Source organism: Protopterus annectens, chromosome 1.part0 (genome assembly GCF_019279795.1).
Source record: "Protopterus annectens isolate FY-2018-M chromosome 1.part0, PAN1.0, whole genome shotgun sequence".
NCBI lineage: Eukaryota > Metazoa > Chordata > Ceratodontiformes > Protopteridae > Protopterus > Protopterus annectens.
This window is the reverse complement of record NC_056725.1, coordinates 412,862,351-412,889,697: the sequence shown is the minus strand read 5'-3', so window position 1 is coordinate 412,889,697 and position 27,347 is coordinate 412,862,351. Positions and strand designations below refer to the sequence as shown.

The 27,347-nt window shown below is 35.0% G+C and overlaps 1 protein-coding gene across 1 annotated transcript in view; it reads left to right on the top strand.

Annotated features, from left to right (window-relative positions):
- Nucleotides 1-27,347, top strand: part of TTBK1 (tau tubulin kinase 1) — a 1,416,073-nt gene that overhangs the window by 608,939 nt on the left and 779,787 nt on the right. The window contains exon 5 of the mRNA XM_044060281.1: nt 26,850-26,990. Coding sequence (XP_043916216.1) covers nt 26,850-26,990 — 141 coding nt within the window. The remainder of the gene's footprint in view (nt 1-26,849; nt 26,991-27,347) is intronic.

Sequence of the window (27,347 nt, the reverse complement as noted above, 5' to 3'; positions counted from 1 at the left end):
TTGTAGTGAGGTGTCTAAAATAAATATTTGTATTACCTGAACACAGTGATTAAATGTGATCACCACACATTACTATTATTATTATGCATTCTTTCATGTTTTTATTATAATTCATTATGTTGTTAAATTAGTTAAAATGTTCTATTGGTTAGTCAGCTATATATATATATATATTGTGGTGGTGTTTAATGTGACAGTTATAACAAGGTTTAGTTCCATAGCTGATTAGTAATGTGTGGTGATCACCTTTAATCCATTTTTAATGTATTCTCAAGATTCAGATTACATGCTCTTTTATAAATAATGTTTAATATATTGCCTAGTAGAGAGTATAATATGACCAAATAATTTGTACAGACAGGATACAAATTGGAAGTTTTGAATCACAATAAACAGATAGTATGTTCACAATAGAATACCATGGGCAGGCCCCTCCTTCAAGTGAAACAAGGAAAAATAAATGGAAAAAATAGATCCAAACCATTGCTAGGTTATATTATGCAATATAAGAACAGCATAGGTGAAGGATATTATTAGGAATATTTAGTCTCTGCTAAGTTATTCACCTAAATTATGCTATCTACATGGCAATGCACCAATATTTATTTAAGAAAATAAACAGGCAGGTATTGTTCTAACTACTGAACAGGCAGAATATAAATGAATAACTTCTTTTAGGTCAGATACTCTGACTTGTTTAAATGCAATTAATAGCATCAAACCTTTTTTTAAAACTGAAATAACGACAGGTATAATTTATCACCACTACTGATGTTTTAGGTTGTTTTTCTATTCTTTCATGCTTTTATTGTAATTAATTATGTTGTTAATTAATTAAATTAGTTAAAATTTCCTGTTGGTTAATGAACTATATATATTGTTGTGGTGTTCAATTATTTGTCAAGGTATTTGATTTCTGAGTGAGCTTTAAGTTGTGTTGTTGCATTGTTCAAGTTAAATGTTTATAATATAGTGTATATGGTGCACAGTTAAGCCACCACCACCACCACCACCAAAGCAGTGTGAGAGGCTAGCTTAAGCAGCTGCCTTTACACAAAAAGCGACATCAAGCATGGTTATGTTTGCAACACAGTGGCTTAGAAGCAATATCAACAGAGAGGCAAATGGAGAGAGAAGGAGATAATGTAGTGGTGAGACAAATGGAAGAGAAAACCAATACTGAGACTGGAGAATGTGTGCAGGATTCTGAGATGTTTCAAAGAAATATGATGGAGATGAGTCTGCAAATGATGAATATATAATTACAACCCTCCAGCCAGGAAGGTTGCGGGATGATTTAGCTGAAGAATTGATGATGCAGAGTAAGTCAGAAAATGGAGACATTATGGAGAAAATGCAAAAGGAGGATGTGGAGACTGTGCTGAAGAATTGTGGTGAGATGGAAAAGAAAACATATGCAGAGAAAGTAAAAGGAAAATGGGGGAGTAGCAGAAAAGAAAAAGACAGAAGAAGATGAGAAACAGAAGTACGTGGTAAGGATTCAAAGTAAGGAAGACAAAGAAATGGACAGGTATGAAGTGTGGGAAAATGTAATCACTTCTTTGGGTGTAAAAGCAGATGAGGTAAGAGCATTTATTCTTATTAATAGAGAGACATTTTGTGACTTTATATTTGAAACTGTTTTCTCATGGAAAAATTTTATTGGAGAATATGAATAAAAGAAATACTGTAACCCATGGAATCTTTATGCGATAAATGCATTTAATAGGAAAGAAAAACAAAAATTAATGTACAATTTCAAACAGAGTTGGAAAAAGAGACCTTGAAAGGACATTTGAAAACTTTATGTAAAGAAGTACTGGACATTACAAAAGTTTATGATAAAAGAGGTTTATGGACTAGAGGACGGAATTGTAATATTCTGTTAAAAATAGAAAGATGAAAAAATTATACATATACCAAGCATGATAAATGTGGAGGTGAATAGGGGTGTCATAAAATATTGGGAACAACCAAAACATGCTTTTTTCTGGAAAAGAAGGACATTTGATACGTATGATATATTTGTAGGGAAATGGGACATGATGCAACAATATGAATTGAAATGTTATAAATGTAACAAAATTGGACATTTATGGATGGATAGTAAAACTAAAAATAAGAGTGAGGAAAAAGAAAATGAAAGAGAAGAAAAAGAAGAAAAAAATAAGAAGTAGTAGAAACAGAATAAAAATTAGATGAGGAAAAAATAATAAAAAAGAAATAGAAGAAGGCTCTGAAATAAGCGATGAAGACAAAACTGGGAGATAGTAAAAGAAAAAAATAAACAAATTATATTGGAAAAGGGTAAAAGACAGATAAAGAAAATTTAAAGGGACAAGTACAAAAGAAAAAAAAAGAAATAAATGAAAAAGAATATATACATCTAATGGTTGGTGGTTGGTAAAATGGCTAAGGTGTTTGACTCACAGATACAAGGTATGGCGTTTGATTCTTACCTTTGGGGGGAATTGACTAGACTTAGAATGGCCCATTTAGGCAGCTGTCTTATTAATTAGCTATGAACGTATGAAACTGTGAACATAAACAAAAGGAAAATGAAAAATTTAGAGTGATTTCTGAAAATGTGAATAGTATTAAGAATATCATAAGAAGAATAAGGATTTTGGAGGAAAAAGCTGAGAGAGAGAGATAATGTAGTCGATGTAGACTGAATTATATTAGAAAACATAAGATTTTTAACAGATGAAGAAAGGTTACAAACAGAGAAATTATAGGGTGGAAAGATAATTTGGAGCTGTGTTCTGTAGAAATACAGTAATGATATTAAATGTTTGTTTGTCTTTTTCGGCTTTTCCCGGTTAGGGGTCGCCACAGCGGAACTCCGGTCCACTAATGATTGGCAGTCGATTTTTATGGTGCCCAGTTGCCAGCCCAACACCCAACCTTCAATGAAGGCACACCCATTCATGCATGTCTTTCGGAGGCCACTCGACCACAGGGAGGACATGCAGATTCCACACAGAAGGCACTCCAGCCGAGAACTGAACAGGAGAACCTCTTGCTGTGAGGCAACAACGCTTACGCTGTACCACCGCGGCTTTCAGTAATGATATTAAATGTAACATTAGCAAAAATGAGAAGATTGACCATTGTAGATTTAAAATGGAAAGAACAAGTATATAGAGTTATAACTTTACATGCTTATACTAATTGTGAAGAAAGGGGAAGCTTATTTCATCAGATTTAAATTATGTTGTGATAAATATGAATATTAGAATAACAGGAGACTTCAATTGTGATTTAAGAAGTAAGTGTGAAAAGAAACAAAATTGATATAAGAAAATTGTTTGAAGTTATAAGACATGATAAGTTAACATTTTGGGACAAAAATTCATGGAATTCTAACTTCCACCTCACCAAACCTCAGCATTGATCTTTATGGCTTTTCTCAACTTATCTCAACCCCAACACACATTAATAAACATTCCAATAAAAGCTCTATCTTTGACTGGATCCTTACATCAGATCCAAACCTGTACCATGACCCCTCTACACTTCCTCCTACTTTAAGTGACCATCTACCACTTGCATACATAGATACTCTCTCCAGCTGAACAGGTCTCACATATACAAAGGCTGTCGTAAACTCTCTGGTTTTAACCCTATTACATTTAATAATAAACTCTCTGTCATCAACTGGTCCTGCCTACTGCACCTTCCCCTTAATGACGCAGTACTCAAATTCAACCACATCTTTCTAGATAGTTTCAAACCCCTAGCACCTCTATGTAAAATTAGGGTAAAATCAAACTTTACACCCTGGCGTACACAGGAGACTTCCTTTCTAATACATAAAAGAGATAGTGCTTGGAAATCCTGGCTAAAAACTAAATACCCTATACATCTTTAAAACTACAAAGAACTTAGAAACCCCAGTAAAAACATTTTAACAATGACAACTTTACCATAATGCCCAAACTAACTCCAATCTCAAAAATTCCTGGAGTGCTATCAATAACATTCTTCACCCTGGAAGTCCCACAACAGCAAACCCTTATCCAAATAATTCTGTGCAAGAAACTGACACCCTTTTGAATTGTTACTTTATTGACTCCATCTGCAAACTAACCAAAATAGACCCCAATACCAACCCCCCTACTCCTCCCCCTCCAACAATTGACAAAACTCTCTTTTCGCTTAATGCAGTTCTCACTGCCTACATAAAATCACTCCTCCAGAAACTAAAACCATATTCTCTTTCAACTGATTATTTACTCCCCTTTTTCTTTAGCTCGCTGCTGACTCAATACCCTATCCAATTTCTAAACTAATCAATAGATCATTCCAAGAATCTACAGTCCATGATATCTGGAAAACATTCTATACCATACCTTTACACAAAGGAGGAAAATCTACTGACCCTTCCAATTTCAGGCCTATAGCCATTCTGTGCCCACTTCAGAAATCCTAAAAATTGCATACACAAACAGCTTCTCAACTTTCTTCTTTAAGAAAACATTCTGACTGAAACCCAATATAGTTTTCGGCCCAACCATAGTACTGCTACAGCCCTTATATCTTTCACACATACAGTAGCTGAAGATAGAGACAACAACAAACTTGTCTCTTGTCTATTCCTAGACCTATCAAAGGTCTTTGACACAATTTACACTGTAAGCTACTAACAAAATTATCTTTCCAATTCCACTCTTGAATGGTTCTCCAGCTACCTTACCAGCAGGCTGCAGTCTGTCAGATGACACAACTCCTCTTCTTTTCTTCCTATTCAAATAAGTACTCCCCATACTATTTAACATATTTACTAACAGCCTTCACACAGCTTGCAGTCAGTCCTCTCTTATTCAATATGTAGATGACACCACTAATCTTCTCTTCTGACAGTCTCTCACAACTTTACACAATTACCCAAAACTCATTTTTGTCTGTTGAAAGATGGCTTACTGAAAACCACCTCATACTTAATCCCAATAAAACCAAACTTATTATTTTCCTTACAAAATTTGTTTCTCATCACAAACTTACCTTTACCATCTCATCTCTTAATAACACAGTCATTAAAGTTGAATCCCACACAAAGCTCCCTGGTACTATAATAGGTGATCACTTAAAATTTGACCTTCTCATTCAACACTATATCAAAAAACACACCAAAAATTGGGCCTGCTTAATAGGAACAAAAAATTCCTGACTAAAGAACCCAAACTTTCTCTAGCACAGGCATACCTTCTACCCACCATACTTTATGACTCTCTTGTCCTAACAAACTTACAATCTTCCTTAATCTCTAAGTTTGAGCAAACTTGTAACAAACTTTCAAGATTTGCCACAAACCAACCTTACAGCACTCACCACTGCCTTTCACTAAAGAACCTACAGTACTCTGTCTATTACAACTTTAAATAATGCACTCCATCCTCAACAAACCTCTGCCCCTACTATACCCTGAATTGTTCACTCTGAAGTTCTGACCAACATCTCCTGGATATATACAAGCCTAATAAAGCCACTGGCAAACTTCTCCACAAATATTCAGTATCTCATACCTGCAACAAACTCCCTTTAAGTGTAAGAAGTATTACTCACACAAATAGCTTCAAAAAGTATTAAAAGACACTCTTTTTAATTCATGAATCTGTTCCTGCCAGGGCCCTATATAAACCTTCCCTGCCTTTTTTACTCTTGTTATAATATGTATTCATTTTTTTCTCCGCTGTAGCTCCCTAGAGTATTCTACTATTTTATTTCTCTGCTTCATTCAGTTTAGCGATGTATCACTTTATATTACAGCATGTATTATTAACTATGTATTAACTTTTTGTTCAATTTTATTGTTTCAATGAATATTTCAAGTTATGTACTGTTTAATATGTTTTGTTTCATAATGATTGTCATGTACTGGAGCTTTTCTCCTTGGGTTTCCACTGAAAATGGGCTTAGGCTCAGTTGGACTAACCCGGTTAACAAATGTAGAATAAATACATAAATAAATAAATAAACAAATGGACTTACAAAAGGGGTATGTATACAACTGAAAAGATTATTCTATAGTATCAGAAGATTTTGTTATAGGAGAAGGGGAGGGAGTTGAAATAGAATTTCTGATCATCTTGCAATATAGCTAGAGATAAAGGAAAAGAAGGAAATATATAAAAAATAGGCAAACGGAAAAAATGGTACACGAGAGAGCATGGAATGAAGAAGGAAACAGATTAGTAATACAGTTATGGAAAGGTATTACTATGAGAACATTTTATAAAAGCTGGTTTGATGGTGGATAATATTTAAGGAAAAACATATCAAATGTTTTATAATGTGGCAACATGATATGATAAAAACAGAGAAAGTAAAATATATAAAATATAAAAGAACATATAACAGTGCATTGGAAGCTTTAGAACATATTGACAGAAGTACTTTGACAAACAAAAATAATTATATAAAATAAATCAAGAAAAAATACATGAATTGTTATATAAGCAAAGGTAGCTTTACAAGGAAAAAAGGGGAAGCATCAAGTTACTTAAGGAGATTAGTATAGGAAGATGATCGGGTAATGAGAGGGAAGAAAAAATATTATGAATAGCGTAATACAATATGCACCAGAAATGTTTAAAGAAAAAAATGAGGTACTAAAAAACATGGAAAGCAAAAAAGTTAACAGAAAAGGCGAATACGGATTTGGAAAAGGGTATTTCTTTATATGAGTTAGATAAAAGGATTAAGACAAGTAAATCCAGATTCAGCTGCAGGACCAGATGGAATAGGGTATAAAATGTATAAAAGTGCAAGGGATTGGCAAAAATTTTTTTTAAAGATTCTGAATGACTGAAAATATTGAATAATGGTTATAAAACTTTTATGAAAATAAAAGAAATTTGCAACTAAAATGGAAAATATTATGGAGGATATTATGCATAGTATCAAGGGGAAGGGTTGTCAAGAATTATTAATGATAGTTAGAGAAATTGTGTGTGAAATTGTGAATAGAAAAAAAGAACGGAAAATCATGATAGGAGACCTTAATAAGACATTTGATACAATTAGACATGAAATCTTGTGGGTAATAATGAAAAATATGATATATGTGAGAAAATTAGAAAATTATGTATGGCAGAGTATAGTTGTTGTTGTCTTTTGGCTTTTCCCGGTTAGGGGTCGCCACACTCCAGTCCACTAATGATTGGCAGTAGATTTTCACTAACGCCGAGGTGCCAGCTCGACATTCAACCTTCAACGAAGGCATGCCTATTTACGCATGTCTTTCAAACGCCCACCCAACCGCGGGGAGGACATGCAGACTCTACACAGAAGGCACTCCCTGCACTCCAGCCGAGAATCGAACGGGAGAACCTCTTGCTATGAGGCAACAATGCTACCACTGCATCACCATGGCAGAGTATAGTAATAATAATAATATAGCAAAGATACTTGTAAATGGCTGGTTAAGCCAAGAGGTTCATATGAAGATTGCTGTAAGACAGGGATGCCAGATAAGTTGTATACTCTTAGCATTAGTTATGAATGTGATAAGATGTCAAATAAATTACAAAATGAAGGAGGCAGGGTATATAAGAACTGAGGAGTTAAGAATTACACTCCTGTTTACATATGCAGATAATATTATAACTTCTTGCCACCTATAAAATTATCCAGCATCCATCTGCCTATCCAGCACTGAAAAACATTGTATACAACTATGTCCTTAGTTGTTAATTGCAATCAAGTGACCAAAACATCCTGTCTGTCTACAAACCTAGCAAATTTACAGAGCATTGTCTGTACTCGCACAAGGTTGCTAAGGCCTGGAACTCCTTACCTGTATCCATCAAGTTTATACACTCCCTCCCATCTTTCAAAACCACTTTGAAAGTCTTTCTAGCTAAAATCTGGCTGTGTTCTTGCTCAAAACCAGGATAAACTATATCCTTAAATGTGAACGCGTACCTTCTCATTCCTTATACCGCCTTACTCTCCCTTCTTCGCTTACTTCCTTACTGCTATTTAATTATTTTCCCTGACTGACTTTCTCTCTAAATATATTGTATGCCTGTTTTTCTCTCACTTCATATTGCAATTCCTAATTGTATTAGACTGACCTACCTTTAATTTCTTTACAAACTGTCTTAAATTTCTTTAAATATTAAATGATTATCATTTACCTTGCATTGGTTCTTAACTGATGTTTTAATATTATGTCTGAATACTATGTCTGATTTGTTATCACTATTTAAAAAGCAGATGTTTTTTATTTCTGAAGATTGTAAAATTGTTCTTAAAATGTTTTGCAATAATTTGAAGCATTTTTCCCTGGGTCTGCACTAAAAATGGGCTTCTACCCAGTCGGACTTTCGAGTAATCAAATGTCAATAAATAAACTGCAAAACACATAATTTGGATAAAAGAAGTAATTTGGACAAATGAATATCTAGAGATTGATAGGTGTGGCTTTAAATGAAGAAAAAAAGTAAAGGTTTAGGTGATGGAGTAAAGATAGGGGTATATATTTTACAGTGAATGAAATTTCTGTGTTGGGTATAAAATTTGGGAATAAAGATATATGTAGATTTCAATGGGAAAATCAGTAAAAGAAATAAAACAAATTTGTCTTTTCTGGAGAACCTATGGATTATCATTCAAAGAAAAAAATGGCTTATTTGATAAATTCAGTACTGATTAGAAAAATAGTATATTTAGCAAGTGTATTTATGTTGCCAACAGTATTTGAAAAATAATTATTGCAGATAATTTTTTTCATTTATATGGGGTTCTAGATCAAACCCACTAAAATAGGACTTTTGTATGTAAATAAAGAGGAAGGAGGTCTAGGGTTAATTAACCCAGAGGCATATAATGCTTCATTAAATTTGTACAAAGTATTTAAGTGGATAAATGAAAAAGATGAGAGATTAGTAGTAAAATTGTATAAACATAAGTATGGTAAATTTTGGGATATGGCAAAAAAGAGAAAATTAGTGTATAAATGAAGAAATAATATGCTACCTAGAAAACATATGTTTGGGAAAAAACTGATGAAACAGAAAAAGAAAGAAAAGTATGGTATAAGAATTTAATGATAAAATGTAATTACGTAAAACCATGGGAAAATCTAAGAGATGAAAACAATTAAAGGTATAAAAACAAAAAGCAGATGGTGTAACCAGAAAATAGAATATCAAGATTTTTTGTGGAGACTAGTAATAGATAAATTACCAGTAAAAGGAAATATGCTATATAAAAGAAAAGTAATAACGTATGTTTACATTGTCAAGAAGAAGAATTTACTGAGCATGCATTTTTGAAATATAAAACAGTTAAAAAGTTATGGGGAAAACTATGTAAAGAAGATTTTTTTGAAGATATAAAATAAGTGGATGAAATACACATAGATATGACTAATTATGGATATTATCAGAGCAGAATCAAGGAATATGTTAAAAGAATAGATAAAAAATTATTTTATGTCATATGGGATAGATGGAAGAAAAGAATAAATGAACTTGTGTTTAATGGTAAATGGATTTTAGAAACAATATTAAGTAAAATCAGATGGGAGTTATGGAAAACAGAGTGGGGGTCTATTATGGATGAAAATGTATGATTGTAAGAAAATTATAAATATGTTTAAATATATCTGTATATTTATATATTCATGCAATTGTAAATATGTATAAATATGTACATATGTTGTAAATAAATATTTTTTGTATTAAATAAAGGACCCCTTCTTGTTTCAGTAGGTACTGTGGGATCTTTTACATCTACTTGAACTATCACCTGTTCAAGCAGATGAGTCCTCGGTTTAACATCTCATCCAAGGGATAACACACTCAAGAGTGCAGCACCCCCCACTTATGCTGCATTGCAGTATTAGCATTCAAGTTGCCTGTTGTGGAAATAGAACCCACAAAAATTCCAATAAAGTTTCTACAGTAAAAGCAAAAGTCCTTTTTTTTTTTTTTTTGTTCTTGAGATGTAGAGCTAAGGGGTGGGGATTTCACCACTGTAGGAAGCTGGTTGCCCTTCACTTCTTGCAGAGGAGAAGGCACGCTGTTTTGAGGTGTTGCACTGTGCCATCTGTAAATCTGGTTTTATTTACTTATGTTTGTATGTGTGTGTGTGTGTGTCTGTTTATGCGATTATAGATACATATAATTATGGTCTCTGCCACTTTATTTAGGAGAACAAGGTATCACCAGCTGAGTTGTTTGGATTTTTGAGATTTGAAAGTAGTTTATTAGATGGGAGATAAATTAGTTCCGTTATTTGATAAATATTTATATATATTCAATTATTTGCACTATTATTTTGTTAAGAGATGAAAATGCTATAATTGCCCTACTCACAAAATCCTAGATGACTCTATTGAATGTTTTTGCTGCATCACCTCAGCAACATCATTTGATCTAGATCATCATTGCTTTGTTAAACCTATTAAATGTTTGCCTCCCCTCAACAAAACCGTAGCTCTATCAGTTTGGGGAAATATTTTGCAACTCTCTTAGTTAATATGGAAATAAACACTTTATAATCATGCTTTAAATCTGAAATGGGTTCTTATGAATTCTAATCTGAAGGATCTTTACCCTCTTTTAGTAATACCACCACAACTGCTGTCTTCCAAGGTGCTGGTACTTCTGTCTTTAAAAATACTGTTGAACCAGCCATCCAGATCTTTGTCACTCTCTTCTGTCGTAACTTCCAAATTTCTGATGGAATACCTCTTCTTGATGAATTCCTTGCTGATTGATTATATGTCACTGGTTTTATTTCATCTCTTCTTATTTAATGTATTAATTGTTGACTGTCATCTTCTACATAGATATTTCCATTTATGACTTTTCTTGGTTATCACATTTCTTTGCTTTGTATAAATTTTCATTTTTTGCAACTTCTCTAATACCTCTGTAAAATCTCTGGTTATTTTTTCTTGACATAGGCTCCCTAAGTTAGGCTACAACTCCTACTTTTTGTTACCTCAGGTCATTATGCTGTATGTTTTTGCATTCTAGAGCTGTTATAAAAACAGTTGCTTAACCGCAATATTTCTAAACTCATACATTTTGTCCAAATGCTCCTTTAATTTTTCCATTAGCACTCTGCAGTTGCTTCTCTTCATGTTGTGTGTGATTCCCCTTCTTTTGCAGTACTTTATCCTTTTTCAACCCCTCTAAACATATATTACTTCATTCCTATATTTCTTTTTCTGTTATTTCTACCATGTTTTTACTGTTAACTTACATTCTAGCCCATTAACAACCTGTCTGTTATGAAGTAGTTTCTATCGTTCCCATCTCATATTATAGCCACTAAATATTCTTTAAAGTTGTCTCTGTTTAACCAATAAATAGAAAACTGCCAATGCCCAATTTTTATATCATCACTTTACATCTTTATCTTAGAGTTTATTGGTGCTTGATCAGGTAAAGTTATTGGGTTGGTCTCAAAGTTTTCAATAATGAAAACTTTTATATGAAATATATAACTAAAATATATATTTTTATCTAATCTAGCCCAATTATTGTATCATTTTTCCATGGTCACAGCTAACTATCAGCTCCCACCAGCTCTGCTTCCTATTTACTGGGTCTTCTGGACGCACTTTAGCCTACTCCAGGCTCATTCTGACTCTTGTTTGAGGCACGTGAGAAGATTGAGGAGACTGTTGCAGCATCATACTGCTGACAGGAAATGTGCCCTAACCCATTGCTATCTTACAGCAGCCATGTGAGGAGGTACATACATGCTTCTGTGCATGCACATACACCTGTCAAAGTGGAACACTGGCTTTGCATTATGGAGCCTACCAGGCTCTTAATGTTGTTGAGGTGGGCCTAGGCTGCCCCCCCCCCCAGGATGGATGAGATGATGTTGCATGCTTGCTGTCATCCTACTGAGTGGTCTACCGGCACCTGTGATGCTAATAAAATCTTTGTCCTCCGGGCTTTGTTAGGTAATTTGTCTGTGCCACAGGACAACTAGCCCTGTAACTGTATCTTTGGGAATTATATGTAAATTCTGTTGGAATTCCTTATACTGAATTCACATTTTTCATATCAAATATTGTCATATATTTCTTCAGAAATCTACCCTATCTTGTTATATTTACCGTCTAGGTCCCACATTATATCCTTACCATTGTAAATCAGATTCTTATCCACAGCCATAAATAGTATTCCCTACTGAAAGCTTTTAATTTCTCCCAAAATTCTCCTAAGTTTCACAACAGTGGTTTTAGTTGAATTCATATAAAATATGCCAGCATACTCCTCCCCTGCTAATAACCCCTCAGTATGACAAACTTTATTGTCCTTTTTTTCTCTTCTTTCACTATTGAGGACTATCTTGCAATTAGTATTATCCCTTAACTTTTTCAATTGTCCGTGATATTCTGCTAAATTTCTACCATGAACTCCTTTCTTAGCCAAATTTGCATGTTCATTTCTATCCAGATGTATCACCGGCAACATTGCTGTTTGTACTCTATACTTTTTACTATAATTCAGTTCTCTGACTTTTTTCTGTACCTGTAAGACCATTTACATTCCATGCCAGTACTAACAAAACAGTCTTTCTGATTAAAAGCTATTACTCCCACATATTATACATGGCAGTTCTTTTATGTGTGTGTGTGTATATATATCTATACATATATATCTGTATCTATCTATACATATATATCTGTATCTATCTATATATATATATATATATATATATCAAATCATTTAAAGCATTGCATCTGACATACATACACTGTTGTCTGACAGGATGATCTTATATGTTGCTGTTTCTTCTCGTCTCTGTTTGAAAACATTACATTTTCTCAGACTTTTGCATCAATAAAAATGCTCAACAAAAAAAAACTGAATACATCTTCAAATAAAACCCTTTTTAACTCACAGCAACCAAACAACCTTTCTTATCTTGTTACAGTGTAAAGCCTGAATATAGCACACCTAAAAATAGTCCTTTCTTAATGTAAGGTAAATTGCATAATTAAGTGTAACTACTGAAACATTCCCCATGCTTTCATTAAATATATCTTTAACTGCATTCTATAATACAGCTTGTTTATACTCATAACAAAATAATTGCAGTGTACTTTAGGAAACATTTTATGCAAATATTAATATGAAGAACAATGTTTTACTTACAATCACTTCTTCAGTCCATCAGTGTCCTTCCAAAGATGACACAAAGTATGGTTTATACTTTACAGTTTTCCCACTACTTTAACACAGTCAACAAAAGTTTGGTCTTTTTCATCCATTTCTTGCAGCACTACAGTTCATATGTCTAAATGATGTCTAGTGAACTGATGTTTTTCAATTCTTCCATTTATTTACTAAATTCACTTTGCTGCTGGCATTCTTTCTGATTACCTCAATCTCCTAACACCAGTCTCTACTTCAAGTCTAGGTTCTCCTGAGTTTTTGACTCACTTCTTATTATTGTCTCTTCCTGTTGCTTAAGCACTTTCTTTTTTGACAATAGAAAAGGTTTCTCAAGCAAAGTCTGACTTTGGGCTTTCTCATTGTCATAAAATTGGGAAGCAGAGTCCCTTTCAGCTTGTTGGCAAACTCTTTGTTGGCAAAATGTTTGCATTTCCTCCATAGCCTGTTTTGCATCCAAAAACATAAGTTAGCCTAAAAATATATATATATTCTGTAGACAGTTCAAGGTATCAACATGAATCTCACATCTGCCTCTCAACATTCTAATCACTGAGATAAACTTTTTTCTCTTTTATTTGGTATACAATAAATATTTTCCACGAAAAAAAAAAAGATGTCTCCAGTTTGTAATACTTTTTCCCTTCTGTCACAGTTATGTCAGGAGCTTCTTTTTCTGCTCATATGATTGCATTAATGCAGTAATGTTGATATTGGAGGCTTCCTGATTCATATTTGGAGAATATACAGGATGTGCCCCCTCGATTAACAAGCCCTTCTGTGGAATACCGGTCCAGTTGCCTATTTGCATGTTCATAAGTTGAATGCAGTCTACTCTTCCCAGTTTCTCTTGTATTGCAAAACATCTCAGGTTTTCTAACTCTTACTAATTTTTGAAATCTTTTTTTTTTTTTTTGCTTGAGAAGCCTCATGTTTAGCCAACACTTCCTTCATCTGAGTCTCTGATATTTGTAGGTTTATTAGATAATCTGAATGGCTCCTTAAATCCTCTTCTGTTTTACAGGTCTTTTGCCATTTTACTGCATATACTCCAACAGTACCTGTCTTATTTTAAACACATCTGAGTGTGTTTGAAATGTTTTTCCTCTAAATTACTTGAAGCATTTCCTGTATTAAATGTGCAACTAGAGCTGCCTTATGTCACCCTGCTGTGAAGTTCTTTCTATAGCTTTTTTCTTGTTTTCTGTTTTTGCTTTTCCCTTATTGTTTTCACAGTTCTTCTAATCTGGCATCCAAGCATTGGAATTATTAGCCAGTAACTGAATTGTTTCCAAATTGATAACCTTTACTGACTCTTACAGCAATTTCTAGGTTCTCACATTGGGAGAGCTTTAATCAGTATGTTAGTCAGCTACAATCTTGGAAGTCCCAAATTCAAATTGCTTCTAAAACATAAAGGAATCCTCTAAAAAGAATACTAAAATACAACACAAAAATACAAAATATTATATAACACATTTCAAGTACCTTAAATTGAACATTAAATCCGTAACAAAAACACTATATTACACTGTAAAATGAATTATGTTCAGTCAAACATAAGCTCAGTGTTCCTTTTTACTAATAAAAGATAATGCCATGCAGTACCCAATCATACCACATCTTCCCTTATATCTGAATGCATTACAATTTCTGCTGAAGGTAATGATATAAACTTTATTGACACATTTGTGTGTTATTTAAGGAAATATTGATCTACACATTAAGTATCCCATCCCCATATTAAACAAGATCAATGATCCCCTAACAACTGCCTTAAATCTTTTGCGCTCCCACATTTTTAAACTCTTGTTCAAAACTATACTCCATTATCTCTCAAAAACATTTTGAGACAATGCCCTACAGGACTTCAGATAAACTTAATAAAAAGCTTTTAAACTCTTCCATAAAATAAACTTGCTTACTCTCGCTTCCCTTTCCCACAACACCAAGTTTTGTACAATAGTACTGTTTCACTTCAACTAAATATATCTTTTCACTTTACTTTATTGTATTACTAACTCTATTCCCCTAAGCTCCATATATTAAATCTACAAAGCATGACATCCTCCTAAATCTACACACCGACCCAACAAAACTCTCCTCTACCACCTCTATTAGCATAGGAACACAAAATGGCCATGTGCTACCACTTTCAGTACTAGTCGCTCTACCTTGTCCCCATTTAGTACTACTGAATTCTCACTCCATATAATTTCTTATTAAAAGTTAGGGTTCCTATTAGATGAACAATCAAAATGTCGAGTACAGCATGCTCGACACACTTTGATCGATCGTTCATCTAATCGAATACTGAAAATGACGAAAATTGGAGTTCCAAAAAGTTTTAGTTGGCCATGGTGGTGAGTGTAGCTTGTGACTTAAGGATGATACACTGTCTGGAATGGCTAGGTGAGTGAATTCTGTACTTGTGTGGGCATGTTGCAGTTACCAGGTAATTGCCCTTTCCACAATGTAGAGCAATCTCGGAGTTGGTATATATAGTTAGGGGGTGTGGGGGGCGAAGCCCCCCACTTTCTATTAAAAGTAGAAGAGTGTGTTTAGGTTTGAAAGTTGTTGAATGATGTGAGAATGTATGGGTTTATATGTATTAGTTGTATGTGTATGTGCTGCATGTTAGTGTAGGGAAGGTGTGGGACAAACAAAAGTTTTTGGAACTCCATTTTTCATTATTTTAAGGGTTCGATTAGATGAACGTTTGATCAAAGTGTGTTGAGCATGTTGTATTCAACATTTTGATCATTTGTTCATCTAATATAGACCCAAAAGTTAAACCTCTGCTCACCTCTTCAGTACTCATAAGCAATCTAACACTAACAACACTCACTCTTTAACTCTCAACAAATTTGTCATATTTTGTATTCAATAGATCTCCTTAATCCAAATTTTTCTTCTTCTTCAAAGCTACATGGGAACAAATCCAGGTCCCCAAAATTTACATACATTCACTTTCCCAACAAAAACATAAACACCCCCATCTTGAAATTGTACTAATTAAGCAAGCAATACTGCCTGCCAGGGTGTGTGTTAATGTGTAATTTACTCCCCTGGAAGGGTGTTAATTACACATTAACAAACACCCTGGAGGGCATTATTGTGCTTAGACAATGGGTTCTCTTTAAAATTGTTGTGTTTTACTTACTTTTTAAAGTGCTGTTTTAATTAAAAATAGTTCCTCGACCTAATGTTTCAGATTTGCTGTAGTATATGTTAATGGTGTTGGAGGAAGCATTTTACATCAAAAATATATAAAAACATATGATGAGGTAAGAAGTTGAGACTAGGTATGCAGACGTCTTAACTGCTGACAATGCTGCCAGGGATCACTCTCACTCTTCACTCTCTCTTTTTCTCACTCATACAGTCTCTTCTGTTTTCATACACACATACACTCTCACAAACACACACACACACACACACACACACACACACACACACACACACACACACACACACACACGTTTTATTTTAATTTTGTTTTCTTTTTTACTTTAACTTCACTAAACAGAAAAAGCGCTGCATAGGGTGTGTAAAATAATGGCTTAATTGATATCACAGTTCACTCTGTCTCTCTCGTACACACATAAACAGTCTCTTCCACTTTCACACACATAGATATATACACACACGCAGACAGAAGCATAAACACACTGATACACATGCATACACACATACACACTTTTTTTTCTGTTTATTTGTTTTTTACACTCACTGAACAACAAAAGCACTGCTTAGCGAGTATAAAATAACGGCTCAAAGTATCTTGCTTTCTTGCTTTCACTCACATGCTCGCATACACACACACACACACACACACACACACACAGACACACACACTTTTTCTTAATTTTCATTTTTTTATACATTTTACACTCACAAAACAGCAGAAGTGCTGCTTAGCAAGAATAAAATAATGGTGGTTGTTGTTATATGCTTGATGCGCTGCCGTGAAGCAATGGACTTGTTTTTTTGTGGGCATTACTTCTACATTAATACCCTGCTGGAGTATGTTTGTTCTCCAGGCAGGCTGCTGATGTAAAGTCTGCCCATCCTCTAATGTGGGATGTATACTGGATAAACTTGAACAACTGCAATCATTCCTAGCCTACCCAAAAGCAAGATATTCTTGCAGTCACAGAATCGTAGATAAAAACAGACACCCCTAGCTTACACTTTCACTTTGTATTTTAAATGTCTGTTTAGTGCTAGAGCTGGTAACAGAGTAGGTTCCACCTAAGCACAAACACACACCTCTAAATGACCATTATCTTAACTGGCTAACAATCTTCAGCACAAGCAATGGCATTGCAGCATATTCACCACCTCTATTCAGCAAAATAATATTACATGCTCTTTTTAAATAACATTGTAAATAAAAGACATAACTCTTCGAGGCACCTTAACATAGACCCCCTCAACCCCTCCATTCTGGTGATTCTGAATACCCTTAATTCCTAGGGCCTTATTACAGTAGATAAAAAATACTGGCTCATGATTTAAAATGGGTAATCCCTCCCTCCTGGACATAAGGATAACAAGGCTGTCTATAATGTGTGTGACGAGATCTGTGCTGAAACTGGTAATATCGGTATAACAACAGCAATGTTCGCACTGCTGAAAATGCAGTAGCCTAAACTCCCGGACTTGATCCCCCCTGCCATGAACGATGTTAGCACTTTCTCCTGGGTCCAAATCAGTAGGGACATTCAGAATTTGATGTGTTTATTAGTTCTGTGTTTCCAGCATTATAAGCATCGATGTTACGATGATGTTACTAGTTTCAGCATGTGTCGCATCGAGGATGTCATAAACAACCTAATAACAAACATTCTAAACTTAACATTTAACTGAGTCATACTTTTACCTTCAGTTAGTGACATTACCCAATAGCATTCTTGTGAGTATATCTAATTTCAGATCTATCCTGTCATTGATTATCTTCAAACCTAGATCATTAAAAATCATTAAAGTTCAGCAGTCTGAACTCTCACAAAATTGGCAGGCTTCTTTCCCAGAACTCCAAGACCAAACCAGCCTAGCTGACACTCCTACAGGCATTTTATTTACAAGTGAAGCACTTCCCAAAAATCTCAAGACTCATTAATCCATGAAATTACCAATAGCTACCTAAAGGACTTAAAGCCCTCAACAAACTTAGAGATGAAGCCTGGAGTTGATGGAAAGTCTTTCTTCCTTTGTTAGTATTTGTTAACAGAGAAAAATTTGTGCTATTGGGCAATTTAGCAGATAGACCATTAGGAGGTCCAAAGCCATGTTCCCGCATACATCCCAAAACATTCTACAAATCAACAAGAAGAAATTCTGGAATTTGATCAACAAAATAATAGGATGCATCCCTCCAAAAGACTTTTCCAAGGTAGACTGTTTATGCTTATTTTGATTCATTAACTCCTAAACCTCTTCATGGAATTCTCACCAGTCCTAGTCACTTGCCCTACACATCAAAATACCACCACTTCTCTCTAGACTCTTCCTGTGATTTACCCCCTTAGGTTCATAGGTTAGTACTAGACTAACTGCCCTGTGGGACATATTTTAAGTCTAGACAATTTCCCTTAAAAGTGAGAATCAAACCCTACACCTTGTGTTCATGAGGTATATACATTAACCATTATGCCAACCCCTAACTAAAGGAAAGGCAGAAGCAGAAGCAGAGCCCTTGATGGTATTTAAACTCATGGCCCCTGGTTTACTAGACCAGTGTTCTAAACCCTGAGTGACAAAGCACAGTTGATATGCCTTGCCGAGACCTTCACCTTTAAGGTAATACAATTTAAATATATTTAAACTTACTAATCCCTACTGACATCACAGATTGCCCTGGTAGATTTCAATCTTGATTTATTACTCTTTAAGTCCATAACCTGACATCCCTCAAATATATTTACTACCTTTCTATTACTACGTCTTATGCCAGAACAATGAAAACAACCATGCATACATACAGATATTTCAAGCATAGGCATTAATGCCCTTCTAGCCTACTGGCTGTCGGTCCTCAACTAAGGACTTCAGACCAATCTCAACATCTCTACCCTGGGCAAAATATTAGAAAAATATACAACCAAATCTCTGAATATATTCAGACCCATACATTATTCTCTCAACATCTGCATGGTATGCAGTCAGGTAGGAGAACTGTACTATATGCACTTTATATGGCAAAACTTGAAAAAGGACTTACTCAGAGGATCCCTATTCACTGATCTCAAAAAAGCATTTCATCTAGGTGATCACACCCTGCTATTAATTGTCATAATAAAAGCTGGAATCAGCCCCCATACATGGGCCATATCCTTCTTGGATAACAGACACTTCAGAGTTCAGCTATGTTCTCGCTGCTTTACAAAAAGGTGTCTCACAAGCAACAACATTTCCTCATATTATTCTTCTTATTCATCAAATTCTCCTCTTACCTCTCCAACTTCCCAATATTCTATGTACAGATGATATCTAAACTCATAAACCAAGCTCCTCCATTACGTATACAAAATGAATTGGAACAAGGCCTTACCCTTCCTGCAATCTGGTTAGCCCACCACAATCAAATATTTAAAAAAAGCAGTGATCTTTGGAACCAGTCAAAGACTAACTGAAATCCTGTGTATTTGGGCTATTCAACAAAACAACCTCGAACGCAGAAACTGCATCTCAAATGTCCCGATTTTTGTAGGATATCCAGATTTTTTCCTCATCTTTTTTGGTTTGCTCCTCATAAAATGTATGGTTTTCTGGCAAATCACTGAGGATTGAAGCCACTAAATAATGACATACATTTGAGTTTTAGACTTCATATCCTTCTGAAAAATCCATACTAACACAAATCTTGTTATTCTAGTAACTTTCTATGTTTCTAAGAGCAATATTTAAACTCTGTCCCTATTTTTGGGCCTTTGGCAACCCATTGTTTTAGGATCTGTCCAGATTTCTTTCGCTAGGAGGTTGACAGATATGCACTGAAATACTAGATAAATTCAGATACCTTGATATCTGGCTTGATATAACCGTCACCTTTCACTATTTTATCCGTATTGATAGAGCAAGGATAAACTAGCAACACTTTTTGAAAAAAATACTCATACTTCAAATGCCCTACAGGAAAAATTGTAATAGGTAAAGTGATTTTATCCTCTTCCCACTAACACAAGACTGACTTTTGGAAATATTAAATGTTTGCCAGTACAGCATAGATCAACAGTCAGTATAGCCTCTATTGTATATAAACTTCTCAGTCTTAATTCCATTCCCTTCTTTGCCTCCAGGCTTTACACACACACACACACACACACACACACACACACAGACACACACACACAAAACAAACACACAAAGAAATCAGTAAAATCTCCTAGATCCCTAACTGCCTCTAACCCCAGCATTCAGGCTCTCCAAAATAAACGTCATTCACCTGGCCACTCTTTCTCAGTCCTAGTTTCCAAAGCATGACTCTCTATCCCTACAGCATCAAAGACATTTAAATCTTTCACTAAAATCCACAATAAGCAGGAAAATACTCCAATACAAATTTAAAGTATGGACTATGACAGCTTATAATAGTTTTGTAGTTTTACTTGGCGTTGATCTATTAGGATCTTAAGAAGCCTAGACTTACATTCCCATGGTAGTTTTTTGGTCCATGTGTTTTGTATACATGTAACCCAGAGGTGGGAAAAACAAGGATATGTTGGAACATTTACTTGTTGCTCCTATCCATGAGCTACATGGGTGCTAAACCAGGGGTGGGTTTTTGGTTTCCCATCCATTCATACAAATTATATCTGAACAGAGTAAGAGAAGTATTTTACTTTACGTAGAGTGAAAGGCATTTACATGGAAGTAATATTCTCTGTGATATACACCTGTTCTCTAATATGTCCTATTTGTGTTGCAAATGAGATTCAGATCTCTTGAGTGGTTGTTCACACTTAGACTTGTGTATGTGTAAAATGTTAGAAAGGATAGGGTTTGTTAAGGTTCTGTATGCAAGGCAGAGTTTGCCTCTTAGCCTGTAATAACAGTGAGATGAGGGAACAAGACTTTGAGATCATCTGCATCAGATAAGGTGACGGTTATATCATTTTTATGATTTATGCTTAGAGTTTTTTTATTGAGAAAGTGTTGCAGTCTTTCCACTTGTGACAAGTAGCTGGACATGTACATATTGAAAGAGGCATTATACTCAGTGATTAGATTAGTGAGAGCCGAGTACAGTGGAGTGATTACATCCTTTCACTTGGATACCATACCTGTAGGTATAAGCTGTGCCATGAAAAAGGGTTTCTTTACAATGGATTCATATTATATGATCGAACGCTGGAAATAACGAAGAATGTATTATCGAAGCCAAATGCACAAAACCACAAAATGTTGAAGGAACGGATCAGCAAATGTTTTCCCAGGGAAAAAATTTACTGATCCAAAAAAAAAAAAGAATGTGCAGACAACATAAAGTGGGGGGCTTCACCTCCACACCCCCAATGAGGGAGGCTGTGCCCCCACACCCCCCACCTTAAATATACCAACTCTGAGATCGCACCACAGTGAAGAAAACAGCAAAGTCCAGAGAACGGCCCAGCAAATTGTTTCCCTGGGAAAAAATTCACTGATCCGTTCCTTCAATATTCTTTGGTTTCGTGCATTTGGGTTTGACAAATGAGCATTTGCTATTTCTGATGTTTGATCATGTAATAGGAACCCCTTTATAATAGTATGAGGGATCAAAGGACAGTTTATTGTCTAAATAGAACACAGATCCCTGACTATAGGATCAGTTTTCGTGGGATGTTGTCGATGTGATAGTTACAAGCGAAGCCATGCTTGCTGCAAGATAATATTATGCATTTCTTGGCATTTAGTTTTAGTCCATGGTTTTGACATTAGCTATTTGTTTGTGAAAGGCCTTCCTGGGGGATCTTGGTGTCCTCTGGGGAGTTAATGATGGTCATCTGTAAACTTGGTCATCCATATGCCGTTAATAATTACTTTCACCTCCGAGAAGTAAATGCTAAAGAGTATTGGTATAAGGACTGAAAATGGGGGTACACTGCTAGTGACATGCCTTTTGGAGGATATGGGGTCTAATTTCCTGGGTTATATTTGTGAGGAGGTTAGCCATCCAATGAGTTACATGTAGATTTACATTACCTGGGAGAGTTTATCTATGATACCTTAGTGTAGGAAGGTGTTGAAAGTCTTTGTGAAATCTAGATATATGGTGTGTACTGATTTGCCCTTCTTCAAAAACCTCCTCAAAGAAGTCAACCAGGTTAAGTCGGTAGGATCTGCCCTTGACAAGTCCAGATTGGCTTGGGTTAGGAGTTTGTAGGTTACCTATGTCCTTGTTTATTAATTCCATAATGATCTTTTTCATAGCCTTACAAACCAGGCTGGTTAAGCTTATGAATTTATAATTACATAGGTCCATTGATACCCCACCTTTGTAGAAAGCGACAACTGTTGCTGTTCTCCATTTATTGAGCACAAAGCCTGTTTACAGGCTTATATTGAATAGTATCTGTGAGAGGTCTGACAATTAAACACCAGTACTAAAATTTCCCCTACTTAACCATACCAGAACTTCTGAGACAATGGAATTTAACCTCTTATCACTAAGAAATTAACCTTCTTAATGTTCACTCTAATTAATTAACTCACACATCTCCAGGCTTTAGCCCCCCCACCATTATTTCCCTCAAATGTCCACCTTTTCATTTAAAGCCGACCACTCTGTCTATCTCCTACTGTAAGTAATATACTAGTGAGGGGATGAAAATGCTGAGTTATTATTGCATTTATTTGCTTGTTTTATTCTTATTTGGTCAAATAAAGTGCCTCTACTAATTTTGGTGATTGCAGTCTTGGAGTTTTAATTGTGGTCTAGTGTGGAACTACAGATTACACAAGGAGGCTTTTACAATTTAAATAATTAGCTCCTAGGGTGGTCACACCACAGTGAATATTTGCCAGTTTGGTTTGTGGGTTTTTTTTACACTGTTTTTCTGCTCGTTTCTTGGAAGGGCTTTTTAGAAAATCTACATTCTCCAACCATAAGGCCAAATTATTGTATTCTAAGGTCAGTACCTCTCTCATAATGAAACTTCCGGGCATGACATCTAGTACTGGCAATGAGTTTGTAGATTGTAGGGATCACTTGTCAAGATTAATTAATTTGAAAGGAAGAGTGTGCTCTGTAATGCAGTCACTCATTCTGTAATGATAACTAAATTGATTCTGTGTTAAAACAGGCAGTGACATTCTACTAGTTTTATAAGATTAATGATACAGCACATTTTCCTTAGAGTGAGTTGAAACAAATTAGTTTTATATGTGGATCATAATGCTACTAATTAAACAGAAGGCACATTTTAACATGGGGATTAAAATGCTTTTCCCTGTTGACCTTATAGCTTTTAAAGAAGAGCCATGTAACCTTGTAAGCTAATGTTATCTGAGTCAGGATCTTGCTGGCAGCTGTCTCAGAGTGGTATGCGATGCAAAAATATGTGATGAACCATACATGCGTATTTGCTTGTGAGTACTCATATTAGGCATTGTTTTATGGTATTGTATTGTGTATCATAAGAAATGATACAATCTGAGCTACTGAAGAGGTATGGAATAGCAAGTCCGTTGTTCAACCTGACAGCCAGTATATTCCTGCTCATATACTACTAGACCTCAAGTAGTTTTTTTTTTTTTTTGAGTGTCTTATGGATTCTTTGGGAGCAGTTGCCTGACTTTAAGGGTATTTGGTAATCTACATTCCATTTGCCATGCAAATTCTTTCCAGCCACAGTAAGTCTATTTATAAAGGAAGAGAAAAGGATGTGACTAATCTGGAGGACACACATGGCATTGTCTGGAAGCAGGCATGATTTTATCAAGGAGAACATTAAATGATCTGTCATTAAAGCAATTTGTTAACCAATTTAAAAGACCCTTCTTTAAATCACAGTCATAACTACATATAACAGTTGTTACTAAATGCAGTGGAATGAGTGTGGTTTTGTAAAAGAAAGCCAGAATATGTGCTTCTCTTACTGATGCTCTTTGCATATATCCTTTGTTGTAATTTTCTATTCAGAGAAGGTATTTCTGTCATCATAATTCTGTCATATTCACACTCCTAGATTTTGAAATGAGAATTCTTGAGTTTAAAGTTTGGCATTCTGGGAAACTTGGTTACTTGTACGTATGTGTGTGTGTGTGTGTGTGTGTGTGTGTGTGTGTGTGTGTGTGTGTGTGTGTGTGTGTGCTACTCACCTAGGTTGTAATGAGATGTTCTAGAATATATTAAGCATTTTAGGTACATATCTGTTCCTTGTGATTATATGCATTGATGCAGACATTCTTTTCCTAAAAATATTAATTGGAATCCTTATTATATTAAGTATAGACATTTTAGGGTTTAAATGTAGTCATCTGAATATAACACTGATATTTTTATTATAAATCTATTAAACCTTTACTTACCAGTGTTCCCACCCTCATGGGTTGACTTGATGGAAAGTATTGTTTACAACTCCTTGTGACCCCAGATTTATTCTACAGGATGAGGGTTTATCTATCAATTTTTCTGATAGAACTAGTTTATTTTTAGAAACTTCCTACCACAGGCCTATCTCAATATTTAAGCACCCCCTCCTGAGTTATACACCTGAAAAGCGGATTCCACTGGCACCTTTGTCACTTTAATTCCACTCCTTTGGCATGCATGAGAAGTTCTTGCCACTTCAGTCATCATTTTTCCTACAAGTGTGGTAGAAAAGAGGTCTATTTTTCACTTTCCAGTTCTATGCAGTTTCATTGTTTAAGACCGGTATAGAGCTTTCTACAGAGTATGCCATACCTCACAGTTATCTTACTTTCTATCTTTATTATTTGGCTTCACATTAGATACTCATTTGCTAAAGTCAACAATCAGTCTTTCACTTTTTTCACTTATTCACTAAGGGATCTAATGCGAACGTTATAAAGGTAGATATATCAGAGGTATATTGCATAATGAATGTTATATATTTTAATCTGACTTTAGATTTTAATCAGCATTATCAGAGAAAGAAAGCCGTGGAATTCTCAGATGAACAACTTTTTACTATAATGAAAATTTCATTAACAATTGCTTCTTTTCTGAAATGGGGTTGTTCACTTGGAATTGTCTACATTGACTTTTCTTAACACCAGATTTTGTATGTAAGAACATTTCAGGAACTGAATCTCACTGTTGCTGCTGTCAAACCAGGTGAATTGACATATCATGGGAATACATAATCTGAGATTGCACAATGATTTAGATGTTTCAAGAGGATTGTAGTAACAGGCATGGAAAATGCTTTTCCTTAAAAGTATGGTCAGAAACGCTGTATCAGTTTATTGTTTTACCCCAAAACTTGGGCAGTCTAATATCATTCATATTATAATTGTGGCAGCAATTTAATTTATTACTTATTACTGGAATAGCTTGATCAATCAGTGCTGGCAAATTCTACACCAAGTGTATTATTTGGAACTGCAAACTGCTTAACAGAGATGCAAAACAACCCTCATGACATGCAGATTATGTATAAATTTTATGAATTTTAATGATTTTTTTAATATATTCCTTGTTTATCTAGTATTTCTTGCAAATGTATATCATATAATGATGAACTTTTCTTATTACCCAAATCTATATTTTTGCATTACAGAATTTATCTTAACCCAACATAACATTATCATCTTTGGTACATTTATACGGGTCTATATTAGAACATTGAAATGTCATTATTTCAAACATTCTAACATCCACCCCTATTCAGCGAATGCTGAAAATAGCAAAACGACAGATAACCAAATTTTTTCCTAGGGAAAGAATTCGGTTGTCCGTTTCTGTTTCGCTATTTTCAGCGCTGTGGTGGAAAGTTACTGGTCGGGTTCAGGTAAGTGTGCGATTGGGCATGGGTTAGGTGAGTTAGGGTTAGGGCGTGAGGGAGGAATGTGTGCGACTGTGTGGACGTGAGGGTAAGGGCGGGTTAGGTGAGTTAGGGTTAGGGCACGGTGAGATGAGTGTGCGATAGTGACGGACCTTAGGGATAGGGTTTGGGTTAAGGTAAGTGGATAGTTAGTGATGTTTGTACAGTTTAGTGTAGGGTTAGCTGCAAGATTTTGGGTGTATGTGTATGGATTGCTGTTTGTTTGGTGTGCTTGTGTTGTGTGTATGTGTTTTGGAACAGCAATTTTTTTCCCTAGGAAGAAATTTGCTGTTCTGAATGCTCGATGTTGTCAATATATATATATATATATATATATATATATATATATATATATATATATTCACTTCAGAATCTCGAAATTCCAAAAGATTGAATTTCATATGACCGAGGCCATATGATCAATGTTTTGGAATATTGAAATTCAAAAACAAATCCAAAAAAAACCCCAACAATTTAAATGTTTCTGCAGGGGGGCACACATGACTTTCAACATTCTTATTTGGATACTAACAAGAGCCATACACGAGGTAGGAATGCTAAGCTTTAGAATAATATATGGTTGTGTATTACATTAGTCTCTTTTATTCAAGAGATTTTACAACTCTTCTCTTTTTTCCAAACTGTAAATTGCTGAGTAACTAAGTAACCTCATATCATCTCTACTATCTTTCCTTATTTTCAGGGAAGGAACCTTGCTGATCTTCGGCGTAGTCAGCCAAGAGGGACGTTTGCTTTGAGCACAACACTTCGATTGGGCAAGCAAATTTTGGAGTCTATTGAAGCCATTCATTCTGTGGGGTTCTTACATCGTGACATCAAACCTGTAAGTAACTTTAATTTTTGTGTGTTTCAAGATATATTATAGTATTATCTTACTTTGGAGGAGGGAGCCACTAATAGTGGCAGTAACTAATATTTGTCCTGTTTTTCCTATAGTTTATGGTTCCCTAGTAGCATTGCTAGGGTGGAGTGAAAGGGTCAACTGCCACAGTGTAAAGTGTTGTGGGTGCGATCAGGCAGTCGTAATCTCTCTTTCACGCAATATTAGCTTTTAAAAGCTGGTATTGCATTTGCAGTCAAACATGAGCGTTGTAGTGCTCTGCATGTGGTGAAAACGTTTTTTCCCCACTTTAATGGAAGAATTGGAGAGGACTGGATGTAACTAATGAAAACGACTGGC